The sequence below is a fragment of the Ambystoma mexicanum genome, chromosome 6q (genome assembly GCF_040938575.1).
Source record: "Ambystoma mexicanum isolate Mex_15411 chromosome 6q, UKY_AmexF1_1, whole genome shotgun sequence".
In the NCBI taxonomy this organism is placed as follows: Eukaryota; Metazoa; Chordata; class Amphibia; order Caudata; family Ambystomatidae; genus Ambystoma; species Ambystoma mexicanum.
In genome coordinates this window covers 750,253,212-750,278,753 of record NC_090937.1, presented here as the reverse complement: position 1 = coordinate 750,278,753, position 25,542 = coordinate 750,253,212, and the positions used below count along the sequence as shown (strand labels likewise).

Below are 25,542 nucleotides of genomic sequence, written 5' to 3'. Positions count from 1 at the left end.
CCAAAAACTGCATCTAACACTGGTGCCCCCTACTGAAGCCTGAGGACTGGGAGGAGTTAGCGCTTCAGGGCCACATGGCCCCTGCCTCGTCCATCTGCCATCTTTCTTGCTACACAGGTCCTTCCAAGGCAGTTTTTGTGTCATTGAATTACCTCACTCCCATTTATATTGTCCCTCTAATTTAGAAAAAAGAGCAGTCCACCTACATAATTCCCTAGTATTGTGACATAAAGATGAGACATCCATCAGAGTTCCAATGCAGCCAAAGGCCAAACTGTCTCCACAGATGAAACCTAGATTCAGAACATTCATAGCGCTGACATGTTCTCAAGCGTTATCTTCAGAACAGGCACCCATCATCAGATCCGAAATAGAAATGATAGATGAATGGGTTAAAGGTCATACAAGCAAACCTCTCCCGCCCATCCATGCAGCTAAACTGGATCCCCATCATCAGTAATATGAATCCTAAAGCGAGCATTGTTTCTGCAGGTGTGCATCCATCTGTTGCTCGTGGGATGCATGCAATATATCATGGCAACTTATGTTGACTCTGATAATGGGATTTCAAAAGCTTCCATTGCAACCCGTCTCGCTGCCCAACGCTCCCAGATCATTTTTAGGGATGCTTGAAAATTTCCCCCCAAACTCAATAAACAATCGAGTCCTGTTGTTGCATGAAACCGGGGTCTCAAGAAAAGAAATCTGATACAAAAAGCTTTTCCAAGAAACAGGAAAATAGTCATTTTCAGGACCTTTTTCGGGATGGATGTGCGCCAGAATCCCCGATCCTCAAGGACATTTCCATCAGGCAATTACAGGCTGCAATATTTGCCGCCAATCCATTGTTTTGTGCAGGGATGGGAAAGAAGGTGTTTTGGTCACTACCACGAGCAATTTAATGATGATTAAACAATATTTAACTCTTATGGAGCTAGACGTAGCCGGTTGCCTTGCAGTGCCCTCAATAAAAAGCACAGAGAGATGCCTTCATTAGCCTTTTGTCAGTCTCTGAACACTGCTCAATTCCCCAATCTGCCACAGGAAGCATTAAAGATGGTATCTATGTTTGGCAGTACTTACATTTGTGAGCACGTTTTTTCGCAAATGAAACTACATAGATCCAGCCTAAGGACAAGACTCGCTGACCAATATCTCCATGCTATCCTGAGAGTAGGAACAACATCACTTGAGCCCGAGATCCAGAAACTGACAGCTGAGAAACGCCTCAATGTTTCTCACTGATCAAGTATGCCTGGTTCACTTTTTCATCCTGTATGATTTGCATATTTATTCTAGTGCCAGTAAGTCTTTGCAAAGAAAGAAATGATAAAAGTGGAATGGAAAATGTGTACTACAAAATGTACATTTTTTCCATGTGTGTAGACCTCCCGCCCCGACTCCCCACCTCCCGCACTTCCCACATTTACTTTTTATGGCCCACTATACGCAGCGTGTAAGGTACATTCGACCCTCTGCCAAAATTAGTTATGCACCCCTGGACTACTGCAATGTGATCGCCATCAGTTTCCTCAGGAAACATATTGTTAGGCTACATGGTTGCAAAAGAAGACAATGCCCCACCTCACCCTCGCGATACACAAATGAGTCAAACTTGTCCTTGATCTTTTCCACCGGCTCCTAATTCGAGCCAGGATCAAAGTCAAAGCTTTTTGCACTATGCATAGCTCAGAAAGGTGCACCCAATTATAGACCCTCCAGAAACCCCAGGTCAGCAGCATGCAAAATCCACCAACCGGCCCTCAAGAAGCTGAAACATGGAGGCAAATGCCTCTGAGTACAAGGCCCAGCACTATGGAACACTTTTTTTCCTAATGAGCCTGGAAGCAATTGTCAACCTTTCAGAAAGCTACAGAAAATCTAACTTGCCTTTCGCTGTGAACTTACAACTGAGGTTATAGTGGCTGCACCTGGCTAGCATGTTGCCGGAGTCTAACTATTGGCTGACTTTTGTTTATTTATTCCTGTTGTCCCTCACTAACATAATCCTGACCTGTTTCTGCTGCCATTTTCTTAACACCGTAGGACTGGGATTGTTGTCCCTGAAGCTATTCTCACGAGAATAAAACTCACCTTCCTGGCCAAAGGCAGCCCCCACCCCTCCAAACTCATTACGTTCCTTTCCACTGTTGATGTCCATGTTTTTAAATTCTGTTTACTCCAGCTGAGGTTTTTGTAATGCAACATGTTTGGTCATTTTAAAACCGCTGAAATTAATAATGAATGTCAATTGTGAGAGACAACTGGAAAAGAAAGGAACATTTATTCACCTAATTGTGCCACTTTCCCTATGGTTTTAGGTGTTCCAGGAACTTTGGAAGAGCAAAACAAAGTCTCCAGCCCAGATTATTGAGGAAAAAAATCTTGGACTAATCACAGACCGGAAACAACTAGAAGCAGTCGTCCAGGAGGTGATAAATGGACATCAGGAAGAGGTAAATGCAAATTCATGCCATGTTTATCACCCTTAAATACTGGGGCAAATCAGAAGTTTCTCGTGAGCATCTCCGATTTGCACCGGCTACCGTAAACCTGATTCACAAAGTCTAAACCGGCAACAGATCTGGAGATGCCTCGAGCATCTCGGAGTTGCTCTCATGCAAATGTGATTCACAAAGATTTGCCCAATGGCATCGCAGAGATGCTCTTCGCATCTCCACATTTCCTTCGATCTTTGGCTTTGTGAAGGAGATAAATAGTAGCAGTTGCAAATATAAGACGTTTTGAGTGCTCTACTTTACTACAAATGTGTGTGAATCCGGCCCACATTGTTAAATGTTTTTTAAGGTCCTCTTATCTATTTGCCTCATGCATCAATCAATTTTGAGTATCTACTGTTGCATATGTAAGTGTACAAGAAATATCTTTTTTTATGGATTTCTTTGGAGTTTCTACAAATCACATTTCCTAGTGGTCACTTCACAGTGCTCGCAAATCCAGACAAAAATGCCCAAAAGCAATGATAAATGAGGGGAGATGAAGTCCAAATGCATGACTGGGGAGGATTCCCCAATCCAGTATTCAGGGCTCACATCTTCTAGTCCAGTTCTCATGTGAATGCCATGCTAAACTGTTGTGTTATTAAAGGATAGTTCCGGGACTTTTTTTTTATTGTCCCTACGGTTCGGCCATGTGTTTTTAAGCATAAATCGGTAGATCGTAGAAAACTTTCCTATGGACCATACCCGACTTTTCGTCCATTAACGCACTCGAAATCAGCCGCCATTTTCTGATAATCCTCTCTCTTGCCGCATCGCCCTGGCTCACCTGCTTTTGCGGCACTAAATCAAATCCCCCGCCCCTGAAACAGACTTTATCAAAACATTCATATTCCCCGCCTCTATCCGTGACGTGACTGAGCTGCGTAGGCAAACGCGCCCAGGCGTCTTCTACGCGACTCCACACAGAACCCGGAAATCAACACAGATGAGCTCACACAACACAGCGCGCCACAATCGGGAATATGAAACTGTACTTTTAAATTAAACTTCAAGATTGTAAATTTGGTAAAGTACATTTATTTGACATCAAATGTTTTGAGAATATTCAGCGATTTTCATTTTTATTTGCTCACGTTCCAAAAAGTTCGTTTTGAGGCACGCGATGTTCCTTTGCTGTACACAGGGTCTTAGATCATCTCACAATACAGCGCCACAATTCGGAATATGAAACTGTGGTTTAAAAGCAAACGGCAAGATTGTACATTTGGCAAAGTACATTTATTCGACATCAAATGTTTAGAGAATATTCTGGGATTTGCATTTTTCTTTGCTCTCGATCCAAAATAGTTCGTCTTGAGGCAAGCGATGTTCGTGTGCAGTACACAGGGTGTTGGTTTACGATAAAATAAGCTCTTCGGTCGCACTGATAATCGCATGGCTGTTCCAACAACGAGGCACTAGGCCACCACAACGGTCTGTATGTTGCATCTAGCCGTTAGTACCGCGTAAGGGCATACTTGTACTTGGCGATCGTCCCATAAAATGGTCAGGGTGGTAACGTTGTTCACGCGGAGAAGCAACTGGCGGTTAAAAAACCCATCCGCCGGTGTCTGGTACTCGTGACACATGCAGTAATGCATGATGTACCTGTTTGAAAAACATAAAAAATGAAATTAGTCTCACCATCAGATCTTTATTAAAATTATTCATTTTATATATTAGGTCGGGAAATTATTTCATAGCTAGGACAGTGCAACTGGGTATTATACATCAAGGGGTGGCTGTAGGATACTGAGACAGTCCCCCAGTGCAGGGGTTGACAGGGAGGCAGTGCAGGTGGAGAGTGGAAGGGCCCAGGACCGAGGTCGCAGACAGTGGACCAGTTGTAGCAGGGGAGAGGGAGAGAGAAAGCAGAAGCAAAGAGGAAGGTTTTGAGGTGCTTCCGTAAAAGGAGATGGTTTTCCTCAAGATAGTGGCGGTACAAAACAATATGCCACATAGAACGAACAAGTACAACTTAACCCGTCTTTAAAGCTACTGTATAGTAATTAAATTGCGGTATAAACTCATCTAAAGAGTTACTTACATTATATTTGCATTTTCCATTGTGTCTGTGCGTAGGGCAGCCCCGAAATACCACTCCTTCTATGCCGACGTTATTTCTTCTAATGAACGAACATGAAATGGCTTCATTGTCGTTTCTTACGTTATTGCCCCACGCCCCCAAAAAGAAGTCTTTCGGGATGGTCCCGGCCTGTCAAGGTCAAATAACAATACAACCTTATACTGAGTCGTGGGCCATTCCGGCACCCGAGCAAAAAATCAAAGCAGCTGACCTTCACTTTGAACGAGCGCACATTCCTATTTAGCTACATTCAGTGTAAGGCCATCTCACAGGACTTGAAATTTACACTCCATTTTTGCATTTTGTCTGCGTGCTTTGCAGCCCCAGAGAACCATAAATACGGAGACATTCTATATTTTTTGAAAAATGATTTATAATACTGTTTGGTTTAATTTAATGCGCAGATGAACAAGGTTGGATAGACACATTGCATGTACACTGAGCAATCACTTTAATTTACACATTACATAGATACACATATTCAATGGGCCTGCGACATGAGGAGACTCGAGAGAACAGACAATCAAATTACAGTCATTTAAACCGTGATGTGTATTTCTCAATGAGCTCTTCTTTAGGTGGACATGGAACAGAGGCAATGTTGGGTGGCAATGCAGTTGTCCCCTGCACAGGTTCGTTCACAACTCCATTTATGTGCCTATCTAGGACGTCAACAATAAGTCTCTCAATAAACTCATATTGCATATCCTCAAACACTGGTTTGATCACCCATTGTTTACTTCTTTTAGTGAAGGCCTTATTGTAGCGAAGCGTCCCTAAAGTTCCGGTCGTCCTACTTTGTTGACGTCCAACATTATGGTTATGTGCCAAGACCGCTAGAAGAGTCCGATTTATCATGCCCTCCATGCCAAAATGCAATCGTTTTGGCCTGTACTTTAGGCACATATTGTGGAACACCTCCAAATCTCCTGTGTGGCAGAATTCCGTGAGTCCCCTCAAATCTCTTGTTATAGTTTTATCAAATACAATCTTTTCAATGGCTTTGTGAGTGGGTGATGAAGGAATCAACCACTTCTTCTTCCGTGCCTCCTCTGTGGACAAATGGCCATGTTCACAATTGTGGAAATGTTGGTTTGTGTTCCAACGGTGAACGTTTGTGCAGTGTAGCATTACTGACCGCCATTTTTCCAGTAGAATTTCCAACGACCCTCCACATGTTTTTGAGCTCCACCAAAGATGGTTGCTGATTGACTTGGACCACTGTGAAATACCTTGCGTTTCTTTTTTTTTACCTGCAGCAGACATTTATTTATTGATTGTTTTTGCAAGATGCCAAACGTCAAATTGGTGATTTATATTTTTGTACTCTTCTCTCATTGTCTTGCCAATTGAAACGTGTCTGTCCGTGGCTATCAGGTCGATCACCATTCCCCGCGATTGTAGTTCTTGCAATGATGCTACAAAGCCAACTTTCTCCATGGCCACTGAGGATGTACTTTGTGACACCTGCACGACCACCGAACTCACAATTTTCTTACTTTCCATGTCCTGAAAGTGGTAGGTGCAGTACTTGGCTGAAAATCCTGGGCTGTCGCACTGTCCATCACCGGCTAGCCTGAACCGTTTGCCCGCGAATGTACTATCAATAGACATTTTTTCCATTCTCCAAGCTTCGCTAATGGCTGGAAATAGATAATCGGTTTGGTATTTGTAGAACTGAGTTTTCGCAATGAAATGGATTCCCACAAACTGAAAGAAAGACTAACTTTTTAAAACTTGAACCACTAAAAAGTGCAGCCGCTGCACAAAGTAGATTGCCTGCTGGCAGTTGCCCCAGCATGGGTTGTGCAGACCATGAGAAAGGATGATATTTTGTACAGGTGGCATGTATTTTAACGTTAGTGCCTCGAATTGCACGAGTCACATTGATCAATGGCTCCCCACATACTTCCCCACCAACCGAATGCCCACATTTCATCCGAATAATAATATCAATCAAACAACTATCGAATACAATGAATTTGGCCTCTTTCCTTATACTGTCACTCTGCATCCCAGCTGGTTCGGCCTGTAACGTTGAGGACATGTCACTCACATGAAAGGTAGAATCTATGATATCGTCTTCCGCTATGTTCAGTGATATTGATGGTGTTTCATTGTCGTCCACTTCATTCTCTTCCATTGCAACATCTGTTCCTTCAACGGCGATGGGTGAATAAGACAATTTCTTCAACTTTCTCGCGGTCTTAGTTTTTGCGGGTGTGGATTCTGTGAACTGATCTCCCACTGCATCCGAACTACCAGGAGGACATTCACTATCAATGGCTGGATGTGGTATAGCTCCGTTGTCAATCACTTCATATTCTTCCCATTGGCACGATGCATCTCCAGTCTCAAGTCCCTGCCAAAAGGTTTGACAAGCAACATCTCTCGTTCGCTTCACTGTCTGTGTAGATCTAGTTCGTACACCCACTCGCAACTAGAGGACAGATTGGAAAAGGGATGTTCAGTTTAAACACAACTTACAGTATTGAACTATTAACAGTGAAAAACAACATAATATAGTGACCAGGACACTAACCTTCTTTTGCTTTCTTTTCTTTGAAACTTTCTTGCCTCGAACTTCAACATCAGGACGCTGTTGCTCCGACTCGTGTGTGCATGTCTCCACTTCCTCTTGCGCTGCAACGACTATATTTTCATGATAAGCACATCCATCACGCACTGACGCTCCATCGACTCCCTGAAACATAGAACTTTCATTAGTATGTATAATAATATCGAAAACACAAAATGTACTTGGGTACCAATACCCACGTACATCTCAATAGCAAAACACGAATGAACGCTTTGTGTAGAACATTCAAACGACAATTATTCACGCATTGTTGATCTAGTTAGATGGAACTGTCAAGATCCATACCTCGGGCTCCTCATAGACTTCCATTGATGATATTATTGAAGATGATGCTTCAGTAACTCCCTGAAACACAGTAATTGCATTAGTATGGTTTTCTATTTTGTTAAAAAGAACATAAACTTTGTGCAGGCGTCAACGGCTCATCTAAATAGACCTGCACAAATGATCAGTTGTCTAAAATAAATAATGGATATGTAAATATGATTCGATTTGCTCGATCGTTGGAAGTGTCACCACCCAGAGATCTGCATCAACTACTAGGGGTGATGTCCTTGTAGAAGAAGCTCCGTCATCTCCCTGAAACATAGTACTTGCGTTAATAAAGATGGAAGTATAGCGGATGTAATCACGTCATATGATTTCGCTTGATCGAACTGTCAGTATCCATACCTCGAAATGCATAAGAACATCAAGGGACGATGTAACTGCGGTGCACACTTCTGCAAGCTGTTGCGCCGACCCGTAACTGCATGCTCCCCCTTCTTCTTGGACTAATGCTCCATCGACTCCCTGAAACGTAGGACTTTCATTAGTAATGAACACAATATTGAAAAAAGAAGACACATAGGAGGGCGACGACAGAAGGACATATCAATGGCTAAAAACGAAAGAAACATTGTGTGTAACAATCACGCTACAAGAATGCAAGATCTGATGATCTCCATCGATGGAACTGTCCGGAAACGTACCTCGAGCATCTGAGTGACATCAACGGTTGTCGTCAATACGTTGGACTCCTCAGCATCTCCCTGAAAGACAGTACTTGCATTATTTTGGATAACAATAATTATAACTGAAAACAAAGACTAGAGGACGAGTACAAGGGTGTACCATTAGGTAAAATAATTACACGATAAATTAAAACTATTGATTTACATGCCTAAAAAAAGTCAGTGGCAGAATAGCCAAGTAAGATTACCCGATAGGCGCTTGAAGTGGCTGATGACTGCAATAACGACACGGATGGAGAATCTTCCGCCTTCATATTGAGTGGATACATAAATGGGGAAATTATTGTTAGCTAATGCTACACACTACCGCAAGGCCGAGAGATAAATACGTAAACTTGACTCACCAGTGGAGGGATGTGGACGAATAGAGTGGGAATAGCGTTTGAGAGCAATTTTCGCCTCGCTCGCGGTGTGTTCTTCTTTATTAGCAATGATGTGGAGTACATGTCTGAGCTAAAGTGCCTGCTGCAGATGCGGTATCGATCACCCCTCTTGTCCGCAAAGACTTCTAGGACTCTACTTTCAAGCTCAGACGGTGGATATCCGCAATATCGGACCCATTCTCTTATCTGATCTATTGTCTTAGGGAAAACATGCATTATAGTACCTTCAGATTTATTATGGGTCTTCGAAGGGCAACCGCCAATGGAACAGGCAGGCATTGTGGAAAGTTCTGAAAAGTAAAGATCAACAATTCTCTATGAATACCAATGTAAACTCAGAACATGTGACTAGTTCCTTGCATGTACTGTCTTGAACAAAAAGAAATTGGACGCAAAATGATTATGGTACATGGCCTTACCTTGACAAACAAACAGTTAGATGCAGGGATCAGAGTACTTTCTTGTCGTACAACAGGGAGCAGTTCACCGGTTGCAAACTGAGGAGTTTCCTCGGAGTGGTCACGGAAGTTCACAGAGACGAAGAGCAGATAACCAGCACCTTCACGGGTTGACTAGCAAAGCGCAAAGAAGTGCTCATTAGAAATATGAAGTGGGTTATAAAGAATTCGAAACAGGGGTGTGTTTGTGAATGAATGACGTCTATATGTCGTGGCATTATGCGGATTGCAGGGGGCCGTCCAGCGTGAAGGGGGATGCTTGGCAGGAGACACGGGGTCTGGAGGTAGACATGGGAACAACAACCCATGCTCTATAGACCACTTTGAAGTGTACATGGTCTTTGGCACCTCTTGGCCTTTATCGCTCCCTGACAGCTCCACTTGGCAGCACAAGTACCCCGGTGCGAACTGCCTTTGATAGGGCGGGGGGGTGGATTGGGGCGGTGGTCGTGCAGACAAGACTCGTTTGCCGCAGGGCCTCACCAAGGAGAGGCCATCTAACTGCATGTAAGAGGCAGGCTGCAGGATCTAGTAAATGGAAGGCAGGGGGGTGACTTTATAAATACCTCACCCTCCCAGGAGAATATATGGGTGCAAAGGTTATGTGGATTGAAGGTGGGCGGCCAGCGTGAGGGAGGATGCTGGCCGGAGACATGTGGTGTGACAAGACAAGGCACAGGAAGACTATTCAATGGAGACACACTAGATTCATTTAAAAAATGAAAACAACCATTGTTAAAATATATGTTGGGTTTTATTTTAGATCTTAATTTCAATTGAACATAAATAATAAACATTACACATTGTAAAGTTCCGGTTGCAGCACATCCAGGGAAAATCCGCGGTATTGTCCACTGTCGCTTGGGAAATGTTGTCTAATGGCAAGTACCGCACAGGCAGGTATTACTCTCCGAACGCGGTGTCCGAGCCTCCCGTGAAGCCACCAAGTGAAGCAACGATAGGCCACCAGCCTGTACCACCTGTGAAAATGAAAGATGCCAACTGTATTAAAATGACAAAACTTTCTTATCATTCTGCTTTGAAAAAAATTCTATCTAGAAAATGCACAATATGGACCCAATTTACATGCATTCGAATGATATGTAGATGTAATTTTATATGTGGGAGACGACCATGACATAGTAGTGGCATCACTGACATCAAAACCAGAGTATACTTACTCGTTACTCGGATTACGCGGACGAACAGTGCCGCGAAGTTCGTGCATAAGCACCATCATCATCCTCAACACGGTCCGTGAGAGGCAGGCTTCCCTGAACTCTGGCAGCTCGGTGATGCATTGCGGACTTGGCTCGCCTTCCGAAATGTAGGCCAAGCACCCGGAATTTTCCCGGCAGCAGCAGTTCTCCTCCTCAGTTGGCATTAGCTCGCACCGATTGCACGTGCACCAGGTGGAGACGCCGTCCATGCGACATGGTCCAGGCTCTTCATCCGTTGACTGGTCCTCCCAACTGCCGTCCGAATCCCCATCGTTTTCCCGTGCTTGCCTTTCCAGTAGTTCTTCCTCGGTGTACTCGGGCTCGTACATATACGGCATTATTGTAGCCATTGTGTGGTAAAGAAAGTAAAATAATTTACAGAGATGGTACAGGTGTTCACAAGGCCTAGAAGTGGCGAAGGTAGCTGACCAGAGCACAGAAACGAGTCACAGAATACTCAAAGTAACACAGAGAGAATAATGGAATCGAAAATCAGCTGCTGTGTGTTGTGAAACGGTGTGTTTATACTTATTGAGGAAAGAGGCGTCCTGCCATTTCCATGGCGACACGTCATTAGCTGAGGCGCAGCGATTGTTGACACGAAACGTGCTTTGGCGTTGGGAAATGGGCGGTACGCGTCTGCTGATGTCAGGCTCAGGGGCGGGGGATTTGATTTAGTGCCGCAAAAGCAGGTGAGCCAGGGCGATGCGGCAAGTGAGAGGATTATCAGAAAATGGCGGCTGATTTCGAGTGCGTTAATGGACGAAAAGTCGGGTATGGTCCATAGGAAAGTTTTCTACGATCTACCGATTTATGCTTAAAAACACATGGCCGAACCGTAGGGACAATAAAAAAAAAGTCCCGGAACTATCCTTTAACAGTGTTCAAAATCATAGTTCATTGGTTCTGCCCTCAGATTAGGCTACTAAGCATCTATAATTCTAGGTCTGCATCAAGTGATCTGTTTCTTTGTTTAGGGCATTATAATAATTGTTACTGAACCTGATTGGAGGCGGCTTAACTTAAGCTTCTAGTCTTTGTGTAATGGGGGAGCAGGGTCTAGGCATTTCCTTGACCCTTACCCCACTAGGCTTTCTTGGCCATGGAGAGAAACTTTAGCTTAATTCTGCTTTCATGTGAGAAGGCCGATGGGGATGGATTGAATTGGAAATCGCAGCAACAATGCCTCGGTTTTTGATGCATCTGGGGAAAGGCAACTCTCTTGTATCCTTTCATCGGCATGATGTAGACAGTTGGATATCTTGGACTGGCTCACAGGGTTGTTTTCCACCTGAACAAACATCTGTGTGTCGTTGGCATACATTTGAAAATGAATCTGATATTTCCCAAGAACATGTGCAAGAGAGCACTTATAGATATTGAACAATAGGGATGAAAGGGATGATTCTATGTAGCCGGTGAAATAGCTCAGCTGGTTCAGTGCTCACTGTTACTATCTGTTTGTGATCTGTAGGTTGCAGGTTCAAATTCCGGCAAGGCTAACGTAGCCTTTCATTCTTCCGAAGTAGATAAATGAGAACAGTGTCTCATTAGGCTCTCTCCCACTCTCTAGGTCCCCATCCACTGTGGTTACTGTTGTACTGTTGTGTGTCACCTGTCTGCTTCTCCTTTGAGTTCCCTACTGTGTGACCCCCTTCTGCATATCCTGCATTGTGCGGCGATGAGCTGTGCATCTCTCCTTCTCTCTTTCGCTCCCTTCTGTGCCTACTTTCCTCCTCGCACTCTCTATGGGGGCTTTCTGTTTCTCCTAACTTCCCTAACTGCTACTCTATCTCCTTTCCTATCCCTCTCACTAAGTCTGGAAGGAAGAAGTTCAAGAGGGACATCCTGGTCTCCAACCCAGGCCTCGCTATCACTTATCCCTACATCAGTGCCTCCTCCAGACAGACTCTCACTGACATCCTCTTTGTCATTCCCTCACCTGACCTATGGACCCCTCACATGGTCTTGGCTCTCTCTTATCTTTTCCTCTCCCATTAATGGTGACACTCGGTGGGAGGCCCTCTTGGCCTCCTTGCACTCCTCCAAGACCATCATTAATGTCTATCTGAATGGCACCATCTTGGTCCAGGGCCCTCATACCAATCTCTTCCTTTTTGATGGGCATCTCCCATATCTTAGCAACTTCCTACCTTCTCCTGCTACTCCTACTAGCACCTCTCAGACTCTTCTGCCACCTCCTTCTTCTGCCGCCTCTCTGGCACCTTCCTCCTCTCTGGCTACTCTGCCACCTCCTGCTTCCACCTCTGCCCACTCTCTGGCCCCTCTACCACTTCCACTGGGCATACCTCAAGCCTGTACCCCACCCCGGAAGTCTTTACAATGTAGCAACCTGCTCCATGTCGCTACTCTCAACTCTCGCTCTGCTGTCAAACACTCCTCTGACATCTGCCACCTCCTTGAAAAACTTGACCTGAATGTCCTCGCTCTCACAGAGACATGGTTCATGGCCAGCTCTGTCACAAGTTTTGACACTCTCCTCCCTGATGGCTACACAATCCTCTATGAACCCAGAAGCAACCGACCTGGAGGTGGAGTAGCTCTGATCTTTCCAGAGTGGGTCCCTGCTTCTGTCATTCCTATGCAGGCCTACGCCTCATTTGAATGCCTGGTCCGCGGGCTATCTGTCTCTCCTGGCCTCTCTCTGACTGTGGCTACCATCTACAGGCCACCTGGCCAGGCTGCCCTCTTCCTCTCAGTGGGCTGACTTCTCCTCTTCTCTCCTTGCCTCTACCTCTTAACTTCTCCACCTCTGAGACCTCAAAATCCACCCGGATGCCTCGAATCTCTCCTTGGTTCTTCCACAACCTCTGCAACACTCTTTCCCTTCTACCCTCTGGTCCGACACACCCTGCCGGACACCCCATGGATGTTCTCATCTCCTCAGACATCCCCCTCTAGCCCTCTCACCACTCTTCTCTCTTGGACTGACCACTTTATGCACTCCTCTCACCTGAAACTCTCTGTACCTCAGGCTAAACCAACCCCAGCACTACCACCTACTTTCTCTGACATTTGGTCCATGAAGTGTCACTGGATGCCTTTGCCTCTACTTTCTCTGCTCCTCCTACGCCTGGCTCACACTCTGAGACAGCCCTCTCTAACCAGCATCTTTCTATCTCCAACACTCTGGACGTCCTTGCACTCTCATGAAAATCCATCTGAAGCCTACATCCAAGTGCAACTATTGATATGACTCCAATCTTGCCACCCTGAAACGCAAATGCAGAGTGGCTGAGAGGAAGTGGAGGGCTTTCGGCACCTCCTCTGACAAACTGACCTGCCGTCTGCTAGAAAGGCAATACAGACTCTATGTCCTGTCCAAGAGGAGAGTCAACAATCAAAACCTGCGTCTCTGCGGCCTCTAAGAACATGGACAAACTCTTTCAAATCTGCAAGGAGCTGGCCAATCCTTCTGCAATCTCCACCTCTCCTGTTCCCTCCCAGGTCCTCTGTACGGCTTGGGCTTCTCACTTTGCCATTAAAACTCAGGACAACTGTCCTCTCCCTCCTCTTCCTCTCCCTCTACCTCTCTCGACTCCCCTCTGGCCGCCTCTCCCACGCCTCCTCCTTTCTCATCTTTCTCTCCGACAACACTTGACAGTGTTTCTCTAGACTAGTCCGATCTATGAAAGTGTAGTCCAAACTGTTGCTCCCCTGCTCCTCCAAAACCATCAAGGACGACATTGACACCCTCGCTCCAGCCTTGGCTGATTTCTGCAATCACTCTTTCGCCACTGAATCCTTTTCCTCTCTCCTCAAGCACTCCCTTGTGCACCCCCTCCTTAAAAAGCCTTCTTCCGATCATACCTGTCCAGCAAACTATCACCTGATCTCTATCACTCCTTTCCTGGGCAAACTCCTACAAAAGCTGGTCATCTCCCAGCTTACTCTCCAAACTGAATCTCTTGGTTGTCTTCATGACCATCAGTCTGACTTCAGAGTAGCCAAAGACGCGGAAACTGCTCTCCTGAATACCTGTGACGATCTGCACTCTAATCTTGATTCCAGCCTTCCTTCTGTCCTCATCTTCTTTGACATTTCCTCTGTTTCTGACACGGTCAATCACGCCACCCTGATCAATCGACTGTGTGAGAACGTGGGCATCAAGGATCAGACCCTGGAGTGGTTGACCTCCTTCAACCTGGATCGACCCTCCCAGGTCCAGCTTGGGTCCTTTCTCTCCACCACCTCTCTCTCCACATGTGGTGTTCCCCAGGGCTCTATCCTCTCACCCTGGCTCTTCAATGTGTACTTGACCCGTTCAGCCTACCTGATCTGTACCTTATCCCGTAACTTTCAGTGTTATGCAAATGACAGCTCTCTTTCAGGCTCCCCTCAGCCTCCTATCCTCTCTCACTCATTCCTGACTGTCTATCCATGATTCAGGATTGGTGCACCTCCACCCACTGGCATAACGGGGCCCCCTGCAGCCCAGCGGCAGTGCAGGTGGCCCCATGTTGTCCGGGCCCATCGGGGGGCCAGTGGCAGTGCAGCGTGCCCCCTTGGCAAGGGGGGGCCCCCCTTTTTGGGTTACGCCAGTGCCTCCAACAATCTGTGCCTTAATTCCAGTAAGACAGAGATCATTCTCATTCTGACCCCTGTTCCCGTTTTCCCGCTCTCACTATGGCCGCCCTCCTTGAGCCCTCTTCCTTCGCCTTCCTGTGAGGCAACAAACCTTGATGTCATCTTCAACTCCACTCTCTCCTTCTCTCCTCACATCACAGACCTTTCCAAGAAGGCCCACTACCTGCTGCAGCTCCTCATAGTTATTCTTCCTTTTCTCACTTTCCCCCAGAAACTCACTGTCTCCAGAGCCGTGGTTCTCTCTAGGCTGGACTACTTCAACAGCCTCTTTCTCAATCTGCCTTCCACTACTCGCTAAACCTCTGCAACTAATCCAGAACAGGACTGAGAGACCTGTCCTTGGCCTCAAGCCCTTGGACCGTATCTCTCCAGACCTGAAATCTCTCCACTGACTCCCGGTGGCTGCAAGGATCAAGTTGAAGACCCTTTGCATCATCCGCAAGACTTTCTGGGGCTGGGGCCTGCACTACATACAACTCTCTCTTCCAAAATACCTCGTCTTGAGCCCTTCGCTCAGCTACTTCAAACTCTCTGAGGGTCAGATGCTTCTCCAGGCAGAGAGTGGGGGGTTGATCCCTCTCCTCTGCAGGTGCCTCCCTCTGGAATGGCCTCCCTGCCCCTCTCAAACTTTAGCCAGACCACCTGAAGTTCCGGAAGCAGCTCAAGACCTTCCTTTTATCATCTGCTTTTTCTCTCTCTCTCTCTCTCTCTCCCCCTTGCTGACCTACCTGTCCGCTGTGCCGACTGTATGCTTGGCTACCCTCAGAGCCTCACCGGGTATCAGGCTCCTCCATGATCTGTCTCCCCTGCACTGCTTCCGGGCCTACCTCGCACTTAGTGGCTGTAACTGTAATCATACAGTCCCCTGCCTCGTTGCACTTACCCAGAGCTTCGCTGCCCTGGCTGCACTTACTCAGAACAATGCTGCCCTGACTACACTTCCCTTCCCTCTCCCTGGCCCTTCCCCCTGCACTTTGTGTTGTCACACTTGCACAATCTAAATGACACAAGGCCTCGTATGATTGTTCGTCTTGTCCTCCCTTGTCTCGTTGCGCCTGAATGAATGACATCCTATCACATCAAAGCTGTTTGGAGAAAAAGGATGATTAATTCCAGGGTTATGCCTGATATATCTGCCCATTCCTTATTCCTTTAGGGCAGTGCTATGCAACATTTGACTCAGATGTGTTGGACTACAATTCCCATATTCCCTATCCAGCTCAGTCAGTTGTGTGAGGTAGTGGGGGTGGAGAGCCGCAGATAGCAGACTTTTTTAAAAGTAGAATCGAGTGGTCATTGGAGGTCATAAGCCGCAGAGGTGTCCAGGAGTATCTGGGAGGTCTGCTGTTCTTTATCAAGTGTGATCAAGTGTTTCTCTGAGTGCATCAGTAAACTCCGAACCTCTCTATTTTGAATCCTGGCACTTTTGGCCAAGTACTCTTGCAGTTGTCTAATAACTTTTCTTTCCGTGATTTTGTTGAAAATGGGGTGGATTCATGTATTTGTATTTGTTTTATTTGTATAGCACAAACCAGGCCCGAAGGCTACCGGGCACGTATCTTGAGACAGTGGTTACGTGAGGGTATTACATTACAAAGCATATATAAATAGAACATATAAGTTGAGCATTAGCATATGCATACTTTACAGATTCGCAGACTAATACATTCGTAGGCATGCTTAATGGACTGTCAAATTAGTCTTCAGAGGAGACTAGCCAGAGTTTGGCTTTGTGTTTGAAGGAATTCAGCGAGGGCAAGTTTCTGATAGGAAGTGGTACAGAGTTCCACAGTTTGGCTGCCAGAACTGGGAAGCTGGCCCCACCGGCTGTTTGGAGCTTGAATCTTGGGATCAGTAGGCTCTGGCTAGAGGACGACCTAAGTGAGCGAGGTGGGGTGTACTGGGTAAACCGGGAGGATAGATAGCTCGGGGCCTGGTTATTCATGCATTTGTACGTCAGGGCAAGAGATTTTAGTGAAATCTTTTGGGCGACTGACAACCAGTGAAGGTTCTTCCTAGTTTCAGAGATATGGGCTGATCTCGGGATGTTGAGGGCAGCTCGGATGGCGTTATTTTGTGCAATCTGGAGTTTGTCAAGGTTGCATTGGTTGGTGCCTTGGTACAATGCATTACAGTAATCCAATTTGGACATGACCAAAGTCCTAGCAAGGGTAGTGCAGTTCTGAGAGGAGAGAAAAGGGCGACATGCTGTGATCAGCTTGCAAGTGTTTGCAGAGGCGGATGCTACTGCATTAGTTTGTCTGTGAAGGGAGAGAGTAGAATCAAGGTAAATTCCGAGGGTTTTAGTATCTTTAGAGACTTTTATGGAGTTTTCATTGATATTGAAGGCGTTGAACCTAGGGTTCAGCTTGTTGAGTCTTTGCTGTGTTCCAAGGATGAGGAGCTCTGTCTTGTCGTCATTAAGACAGAGCTCATGTTGTGCCATCCAAGTTTGAATGACGTGGTATATGTCATTTAAGGCTTTCGAGTCTACCGTGTAGTCACCCGTGATAGGGATGAGTATCTGGGTGTCATCAGCATAGTTGGTGTAGGTGACACCCAGATAGTCAAGCACATCGAACAGGGGTTTGGTGAAAACATTGTAAAGAGTGGGGGATACGCAGGACCCTTAGGGACACCGCAAGGGACTGGCGCAGGGTCAGCAGAGAAGGTGGGGGAGAATACCCTCATATGTCTATTATCCAAGAATGATTTAATCCAGTTAGTGGCATTATCAGAAAAGTGGGCTGCCGTTTTTAGGTGACGACAAAGGATTTGGTGGTTGACTAAGTCGAAGGCCGCAGAGAAGTCTAGTAATAGTAGCAGGGCTAGTTTACCTTTGTCTTTGAGGTCCTCAATTTGGGTTTTGAGGTATAGAAGGACTGTCTCCGTACCGTGCTTAGGTCTGAAACCGGATTGTCTGGAGCCTAGAAGGTTGTTCGTTTCCAGCTAGTTCTGTATCTGTAGATATGCTGCTCGGTCTAAAATTTTCAGGAGAAATGGGACAGTCGTGATGGGCCTATAGTTGGTTGGGATCTCAGGATCCAGGGTAGGTTTTTTTTAGGAGAGGGATGACCCAAGCATCCTTCAGGTTGTTAGGGACTACTCCCAATTGAAAAGAAGAGTTGATACAGGTTGTAATGAAGGGCGCAAGGTCGTGGGCCGATTCCTTAATAATAGGAGCTGGGCAGGCATCCCCTTGGCAGTTGGAGGGTTTTAAGTTGCCGATGATTTTTTCAACCTCAAGGGTGGTAAGTGGCATAAAGCTGAAAGGCAAGGGAGAGTCTTGGGTGGTAGTTTTACGTGGCGTGGTTTTATTGAAGATAGGCGTGTGGAGAGAGTTTTGTTTATCATTAATTTTACATTGCAGGGTGGTTATTTTGTTGAGAAGCGCATTTTGTATATTGTTGCACCAGGTACTGTCCTTAGTGCATGCGTCGGGGGCAGGTGATGGTGATGGTGATTCTAATTCTTTGAGAATTTTGAAGAGTTCTTTTGTGTTAGATTCTGCTTGGAATATGCGTAAGTTATACGTCTTTCTTGGCTTGAAGGATAGCTTCCTTATAGTTGAGTGAGGTGATTAGGAGAGAGGCTTTATTAGTCGTAGTAGGATGACTTTTCCACAGTGCTTCGGCCTTACGCTTTTCTTTGCGTAGCTCGTTAAGCTGCGGGTTGAACCAGGAGTTCAGGTGGGATTGTTGTTTGACTTTGTGAATTTTTAGCGGGGCTATGGTCTCAATGGCTTTGAGCAGGGTGCTGTTGAATGTATCTACTAGGACGGTGGGGTCCTTGTGCAGCGTGGCACAGGTATTCAAACTAGGGAGGATGAAAGGGAGCAGTTTTTCCCTGGTGATGTCCTTGTTATTTCTAGTGGGTATGGCCGGGGCTATGGTAGGTGTAGGCTGAGGGTTAGTGGCAGGCATGAGGAAGGTAATGACATGATGGTCAGACCAAACGCAGGCATTGTTGGAACTGACAGTGATATTACAGTTGAAGTCTGCTATCCAGTCTAGCGTCCTACCCTTGTTGTGAGTAGGATCACGAATGCGCTGTTGGAAGCCTAACTTGGTAAGGGTAGTGGCAACTTCTGTGGCCATGTGGTCTTTAGGATCGGAAAGGCCAAGATTGAGGTCACCTAATAACAGTACCTGAGAGTTGGGCTTCGTGTTGACAGACAATGTGGATATAACATCATCATTGAAAGAACCAAGTGGACCTGGAGGTCTGTATATAAGGTGAAGTGTTGCTGTGTTAGTTGGTGAGAGGGATAGCTTCACTGAAACGGATTCAGCAGAGCTGAATTGGGCGTTTGCAATAGTTCTCATAGTGATCTTGTCTCTGTGGATGAATGCAACTCCTCCTCCTTTAGACAAGTTGGAGTGACAATCATTTCTAATAATGGTGTAAACCTTAGGTATGGATAGTCCGAGGAGTGGGCCAGAGGCATCATGTAACCAGGTTTCAGTAATGGCTAAGAAGTCGAGGTTTTGTACACTAATAAGGTCTGAGATGTCCAGAGCTTGAGCCGTGAGGGATCTGGCATTGATGAGGGCTCCCTTGAGTGTAGAGGAAGGTGTGGTGGAGGATGGAATGCTCGGGGGTGTGGGTGGGATGGGCTGTGAGGGTGCAGTGTGGTTGCGCTGCGTGCACAGTGGTCGGGGTAGACTGGACCTAAGTCTGGTATTCCTATGTTGGCCAATGCAAGGATGGTTGGGTGAAGGTTTGGTGGCAAAGTGTTTGAGCCACAGGGTGGGTTGTTGAGGTAGGGATTTGAGGGAGGGTCAGAACAGGGGGGCATGATGCAAGGTGAGGTGTACAAGTCGTATGGCTTAGGGATGTTGGCGGGGGTACTGTGAGGCCTGAAGGATAAGGAGCCAACAACGGCTATGTAGATCAGGTAAGAACTAGCAAAGGGCAGTGACCGCATAATGTGACCAGATAAATATGGTACGGTGGCGCAGGTAAGGATTACAGTTAAGTGGGTAGTGACTGGGTGACTAAGGACACAGTTGGGCTCAGTGGGAAGGAGGTGATGTCTAGATTCGAAACATTATTTGTGGATTATAAGTCAGCAGAACAAGAGGCGGTTAGGCAATGAGCAATTAGAGTAGCATCTAGTCTCGAAATATTGCATGTGGGCTATAAAACAGCAGTTCTAGAGACAATTATTGTGCAGCTCGGCACGGCAAAAGGCAGTTGGGCACAGTGCAGTTATAGTGGCATCTAGAAGCGAGATGTTGCCTTTAGGTTACAAATCAGCAATTGGAGAGGCAATTAGGCACAGTGCAGTTAAAGTAGCAACTAAATTCAAGTAGTGCGATTGGGCTGCAAGTCGGTAGTTCTAGAGGCAATTGGTGAACAGATCAGCAGATCAAAGGCAGTTGGTCACAGTGCAGTTAAGGTGGCAACTAGAAAGATGGCAGCTAAATTTGAAATATTGCATTTGGGTAACAAAGCAGCAAAATCTAAGGGCAATGAGGCACAGTGCAGTTATATTAACAACTAAATTCAAAAAGAGCGATTGGGCTACAAGTCAGCAGTTCTAGAGGCAATTGGTGAACACTAGAGGCAATTGGTGAACAAATCAGCAGATCAGGGGCCTTTAGGCACAGTGCTGTTATAGCGATATCTAAATTCGAGATGTTGCATTAGGCTGCATCTCAGTAATACTAGCGACAATTGGGCACAATGCCTTTGTAGTCATAACAAGGATCAACAAATTGCATGTGGGCTATAAATCAGCGAGTCACATACATGGTAGTTAGGCACAGAGCATTAGTCGTAGCATCTAGATTCGAATTGTTATATTTGGGCTATGAATCAGTCATTATAGGATGCGGTCAGACACGATGATGGAAAGTTTAAATAAGGCACACGTGTGTGACTTTTGACTGGTTTTGGTGTCGCAGTTAGGCACAGTGCGCTCGTATCACCCTAAAGGACACGGGGTGACACGGATGGATGGGGTAACCCCGGGATAGAAGTAGAGCGTGCAGACGTAGTTGGCTGGGCAGCTGTCTAGCCAGGGAGGTGATTTGCTAAGGGAGACGATCATTACAACAGATCTGGTAGGTTTATGAGGGAAGCTTATTATTCATAGCCTCTACCTTGCAGTGTAGAGGTAATCCCAGAGTGTTACCTTGGGAAGCTGGTGTTGGGAGGCCAGGGGGACTGGCAGATGGCAGGATCGGCAGGTAACAGGCAGAGAACAGGCCCCAGCCTTGTTCCCGAGGGCCTTGGTGTGAGAGGGCCGGCTTTGCCAGCCGGCGGCCAATGGCTGTAGTCGTAGTCACAGTAGCCAGTCAGCAGGGCCAAGGCTACTGCTGGGTGCCTGGTGATGCACAACTTGAAACAGGCATGAAAACGGCGGCCATCTTAGAAAGGGCGCCTCGTGTCGAGTACCTCAATGCTGATGTGGGCACAAAAACGGGCTCTATCGGGTGCGGGGCAGGTACAGGGCTAAAAGATGTACCGAATCCTTGGATATGCTTCTGGGGCAATTAGGTGTAATTGCGCGCAAAATTTTCAAAATTAACCATGGAAGGCAGGATGTAGCGCAATGTGGCAGCGCTTACCGGGGATGCTTTCCTGGGCCGGCCCGCTGCTCCTGCAGTGTCTGGACCTCGAGGATGGAGATCCTGCTCATCGGCTGAGATCTGCAAAAAAAAAAAAAAAGAAGCCCATTACTTGCCATAATCTTTAATTCAGCTGTTGGTTTCGAATGGATTGTGTCCTCCCATGTATTCCTCATCTTTGATATTCAAGTCTGCTTGCAACTTGCTTCAGAAACATTTTAAATGAGGTTGAGTGCCATGCAGTTTCGAATCTTGCTGCTCGACGACCTCAGTAGCCTCCTACGTGACGTTGATGCTGATATATATTGGCACACGTGCTGACCGTTACCTTAGTTTGTTTTTTTTCCGCGTTGCTGCATGCTGCGGAGCTACTCGCCTCAGAGATTAAACTAATTTTACTTCAAGAATGACCTCCACACCGAAGGTGGGCTTCAAGTAGTGTTCGGACTGTGGGGCCAAGATGTCGATTACAGACCTGCACCGCGTTTGTCTGTGGTGCTTGGGCTCGGCCCACAAGGTAATTGACTGTGGCTCGTGTCAGTCGATGACGGTTAAGGCCTTGCGGGAAAGGAAGGGGAAACTCGATGCAGGTAAGCCCTCTGCCAAATCCCTGGCCCTTACCCTTTCGAAGAGGAAATCTTCCTCTGATTCAAGAGATGTCTCTCCTGTTAATAAACATTCCAAACATCGACGTTCGAGGTCCGATTCATGACACTCTTCATCCTCTTCCCATAAAAAGGGCAAGAAACGGCATTGCAGGTCTTCGTTGTCGTCTTCATCTTCCTCTTCTGAAAGAGTTAGTTGCCCAAAAAAGAATTAGTCTCCAGTGGAGTTAGAAATATTCCGATAAAAATGTTAGAGTGCTCCTCTAAAGGAGTCCATGAAAGGTAGCCACCCCTCGGCATCTATTGAGACTTGTAGGGAGTCCTGTGTGTCCCCTTCTTGTGCGCCTAAGAGCCAGATAACAGCGGTTCCTCGACATAAATTGAAGTAATCTTACTCAACGCACAAGAAAAGGCCAGTGTCTGTTACCTCGAAACATTCACTGACGGCATCAAAGCCTTCTTCAAAGGAATTGAAACATTCATATTTGTCACCTGAACCTTCGAGGCACGTAATTTATATTGAGCAATCGAAGCAACATAAGGTGTTGAAGCATTCGTCGACAGTTTCGAATAAACCATCGAAACCTTCAACCTCATCTGAGCATTCTTTGCTCTCGAAGATTGTAAAATCTTTTCCTGAGCCTAAATTATGCCAACCCATTCCAAGACCTGATTTCTTTAGGCAGATGGATTCTATCTTTGAAGATGGTGAGGAGGAAGAGGCTCAGCCCCCTTTTGGGTATGAATATGGACCCCCAAATGTTCCAGAAGAATTAATTTCAGATAAGTCCAAGATGCAGAATCTTGTATGGTCAAAACCTGCAGCCACTGTAGAAACTGATGATCTCACTGACATCTTAGACAGTGGGCCAATTAGCGACACTGCATTGCCATTCCATGCAGGCCTGAGAGTAAGGGTAATGGAGAACCGGTTGAAACCAGATTCTATTCCATCTGTTAATAAGTTATGACAAAGGCATACAAGACTGCTTCCGTAGATCCTCTATTTCTGAACAGGCACCCAATGCCAGAAAGCTTAGTAGTTCAAGCAGCAACAGCATCTTCAAAGGCAGCAGCCTATCCTTCTGCTCCTCCAGCAGATAAGTTAGATAGGAGGATTGACTCTTTAGGTAAAGGAGTATTTATTGCAGGAAGTATGGCATTAAAATCTGCCAATGCTACCAGTGCATTAGTGAAATACACACATACCCTTTGGGGTGTAGCGGCTTTAGCACCAGAACACATACCAGAGGGAGAATAGAGAGAAGGGTTTTTAAGCCTGATAAAAGATCGCACAGATGCCATGAGACAATCTCTTCAATCTAGTTTAAGTACAGTGGACTCAACCAGTAGAGCCATGGCTGCCAGCACAGTACTTAGGTGCATGTCTTGGCTGAGAAAATCTAGATTTTCGGTAGACGTCCATGCACGTCTGTTAGACGTGCCATTTGATGGTACTTCTCTTTTTGGGTAGAAGGCTGATAGCAGTCTAGAAAATTTCAAGCTTCTAGAGCTGAAGTAAAATCTTTAGGGGTGGTGATAAGACAACCTCAATCTACAGGTTAAGGATGTAGAGGTTGTCCTTTTTGTTTCTATTCCTCCATATCTACAGTAAGAGGTCAGTTATAACAAAGAGGTCAAAGAAGATCCTATTGTGGAAGATGTAGAGGAGGAAGGACTCACCGGTCAGCACCTGCAGCATTACCCTCAGCTGCAGGTGAAACAGCAAAATGACTCTTTCAACCACAGAACTGTGATAGGGGGCAGACTGTATTACCATGTCCAGAGTTGGCGACGTATAATTACAGATGCATGGGGTCCTAGAAACAGTAGCAGAGATATACTGCCTACCATTCCTGAAAAGACCTCCCGATTTCCCACCAAGAACAAAATCAACCTTGGTTTCAGATCTGCTCCTCCAGCAGGAGATTTTCACCCTTTCGGAGAAAGGTGCAATAGAATTGGTACCTGTAGCAGAGAGGAACCAAGGTTGGTACTTTCCTTACTTTCTAATCCCAAAGAAGGACAGAGGAGTGCGACCCATCTTGGACTTGAGATGCTTGAACAAGTTCAAGATGGTAACTTTCGCAGATCCTTCAGGCTTTTCGACACCAGGATTGGTTGGTGTCATTGCACCTCCAGGATGCTTATTTTCATGTATTAATACATCGCGGTTGACAGTTCTCATTATCAGTTTCGAGTTCTGCCATTCAGGCTCACCTCCGCCTGAAGGGTTTTCACAAAGCCTATGGCAGTGGTGGCAGCAATTCTAAGGAGGGGGAGAATTCCTATCTACCCCTTCCTGGACAACTGGCTGATCAGAGCTGTTTCTCCGGAACAGTGTCTGGATCGTCTCACTCGGACCTGCCGCCTCCTCCACAAGCTGGGCTTCTCCCTGAACTTCAAGAAGTTCCATTTAACACCCTCTCAGAAGCTTCAATTTATTGGAGCAGTCCTGGATTCAGCCCCGGGAAAAGCTTTGCCAACCAAGTTAAGAGCTCAACATCTTTTGCAGGTGGTCCAAAAATTCCAGGGTGCCCAACATCTTCCGGTCTACGACTTCCTGACATTGCTCGGCCTCATGGCATCCTGCATTTTCCTGGTGCCAGAAGCCTGTCTGAGAATGAGATCCCTTCAGTGGGCTCTCAGATCCCAGTGGTCTCAATTGTCTGGCAGAAAGACGGACCTTCTCAATGTCACGACAAAGGTCGCCCAGGATCTCCTGTGGTGGGCCGGCAGAGAGAATGTGATGAGAGGAGGACCATTTTGGCAACCATGGCCGGAGACGACAGTTATGACAAACCCCTCCCTCTCAGGATGGGGAGTACACATGAGAGAGCTTTCAATAAGCGGACACTGGTCTCAGTCGGAGTCTAGACTCCATATCAATCTTTTGGAGCTGAGGGCAATCAGACTAGCGCTGATCCCTGTATCGCTGCCGTTGGAATAGATTTCGCAGCTGGTGCAGGGAAAAGAAACTAGATCCTTTCTCATGTAAACTTCCACAGGTGTTATCTTCCCTACTTCACTTGACCCATTCTGGGTTGCTCATCAACCAACTCAAACGGTCACGGTGCATGATGATCCTCGTCGCACCGGCGTGGCCGAGGCAGATCTTGTTCCTGGACCATCTGGACATGTCAGTGTCGCCCCCAGTCAAACTGGCGACGGACGCGGATCTCCTCATCAGAGAAGGAGGCCCCATCCTCCTCCACGATCCGGCGTCGCTGAACTTGCAGGCCTGGCTCCTGCAGTGCTAGAGTTTGGAGGGTACGATATCCCGGCGGACTGCAAGGAGGTTCTTGCAAAGGCCAGGGTGCCCTCGACTCTCAAGTGTTATGGACACAAATGGAAGAGGTTCTCTGTCTGGTGCCGTGCACAGAAGATTAACCCTCTGTGGATTACGACACCTCAGGTGCTGCCGTACCTACTGTCGCTGGCCAAGGCGGGGCTGGCGCACGCCTCCATCAAGATCCATCTAGCAGCGATTTCCC

At 46.5% G+C, this 25,542-nt stretch overlaps 1 protein-coding gene across 1 annotated transcript in view; it reads left to right on the top strand.

The window, feature by feature from the left end:
- GATB (glutamyl-tRNA amidotransferase subunit B) overlaps window positions 1-25,542 on the top strand; it is a 1,295,211-nt gene that overhangs the window by 1,179,690 nt on the left and 89,979 nt on the right. The window contains exon 12 of the mRNA XM_069631274.1: window positions 2,322-2,456. Within this exon, the coding sequence (XP_069487375.1) occupies window positions 2,322-2,456 (135 nt within the window). The remainder of the gene's footprint in view (window positions 1-2,321; window positions 2,457-25,542) is intronic.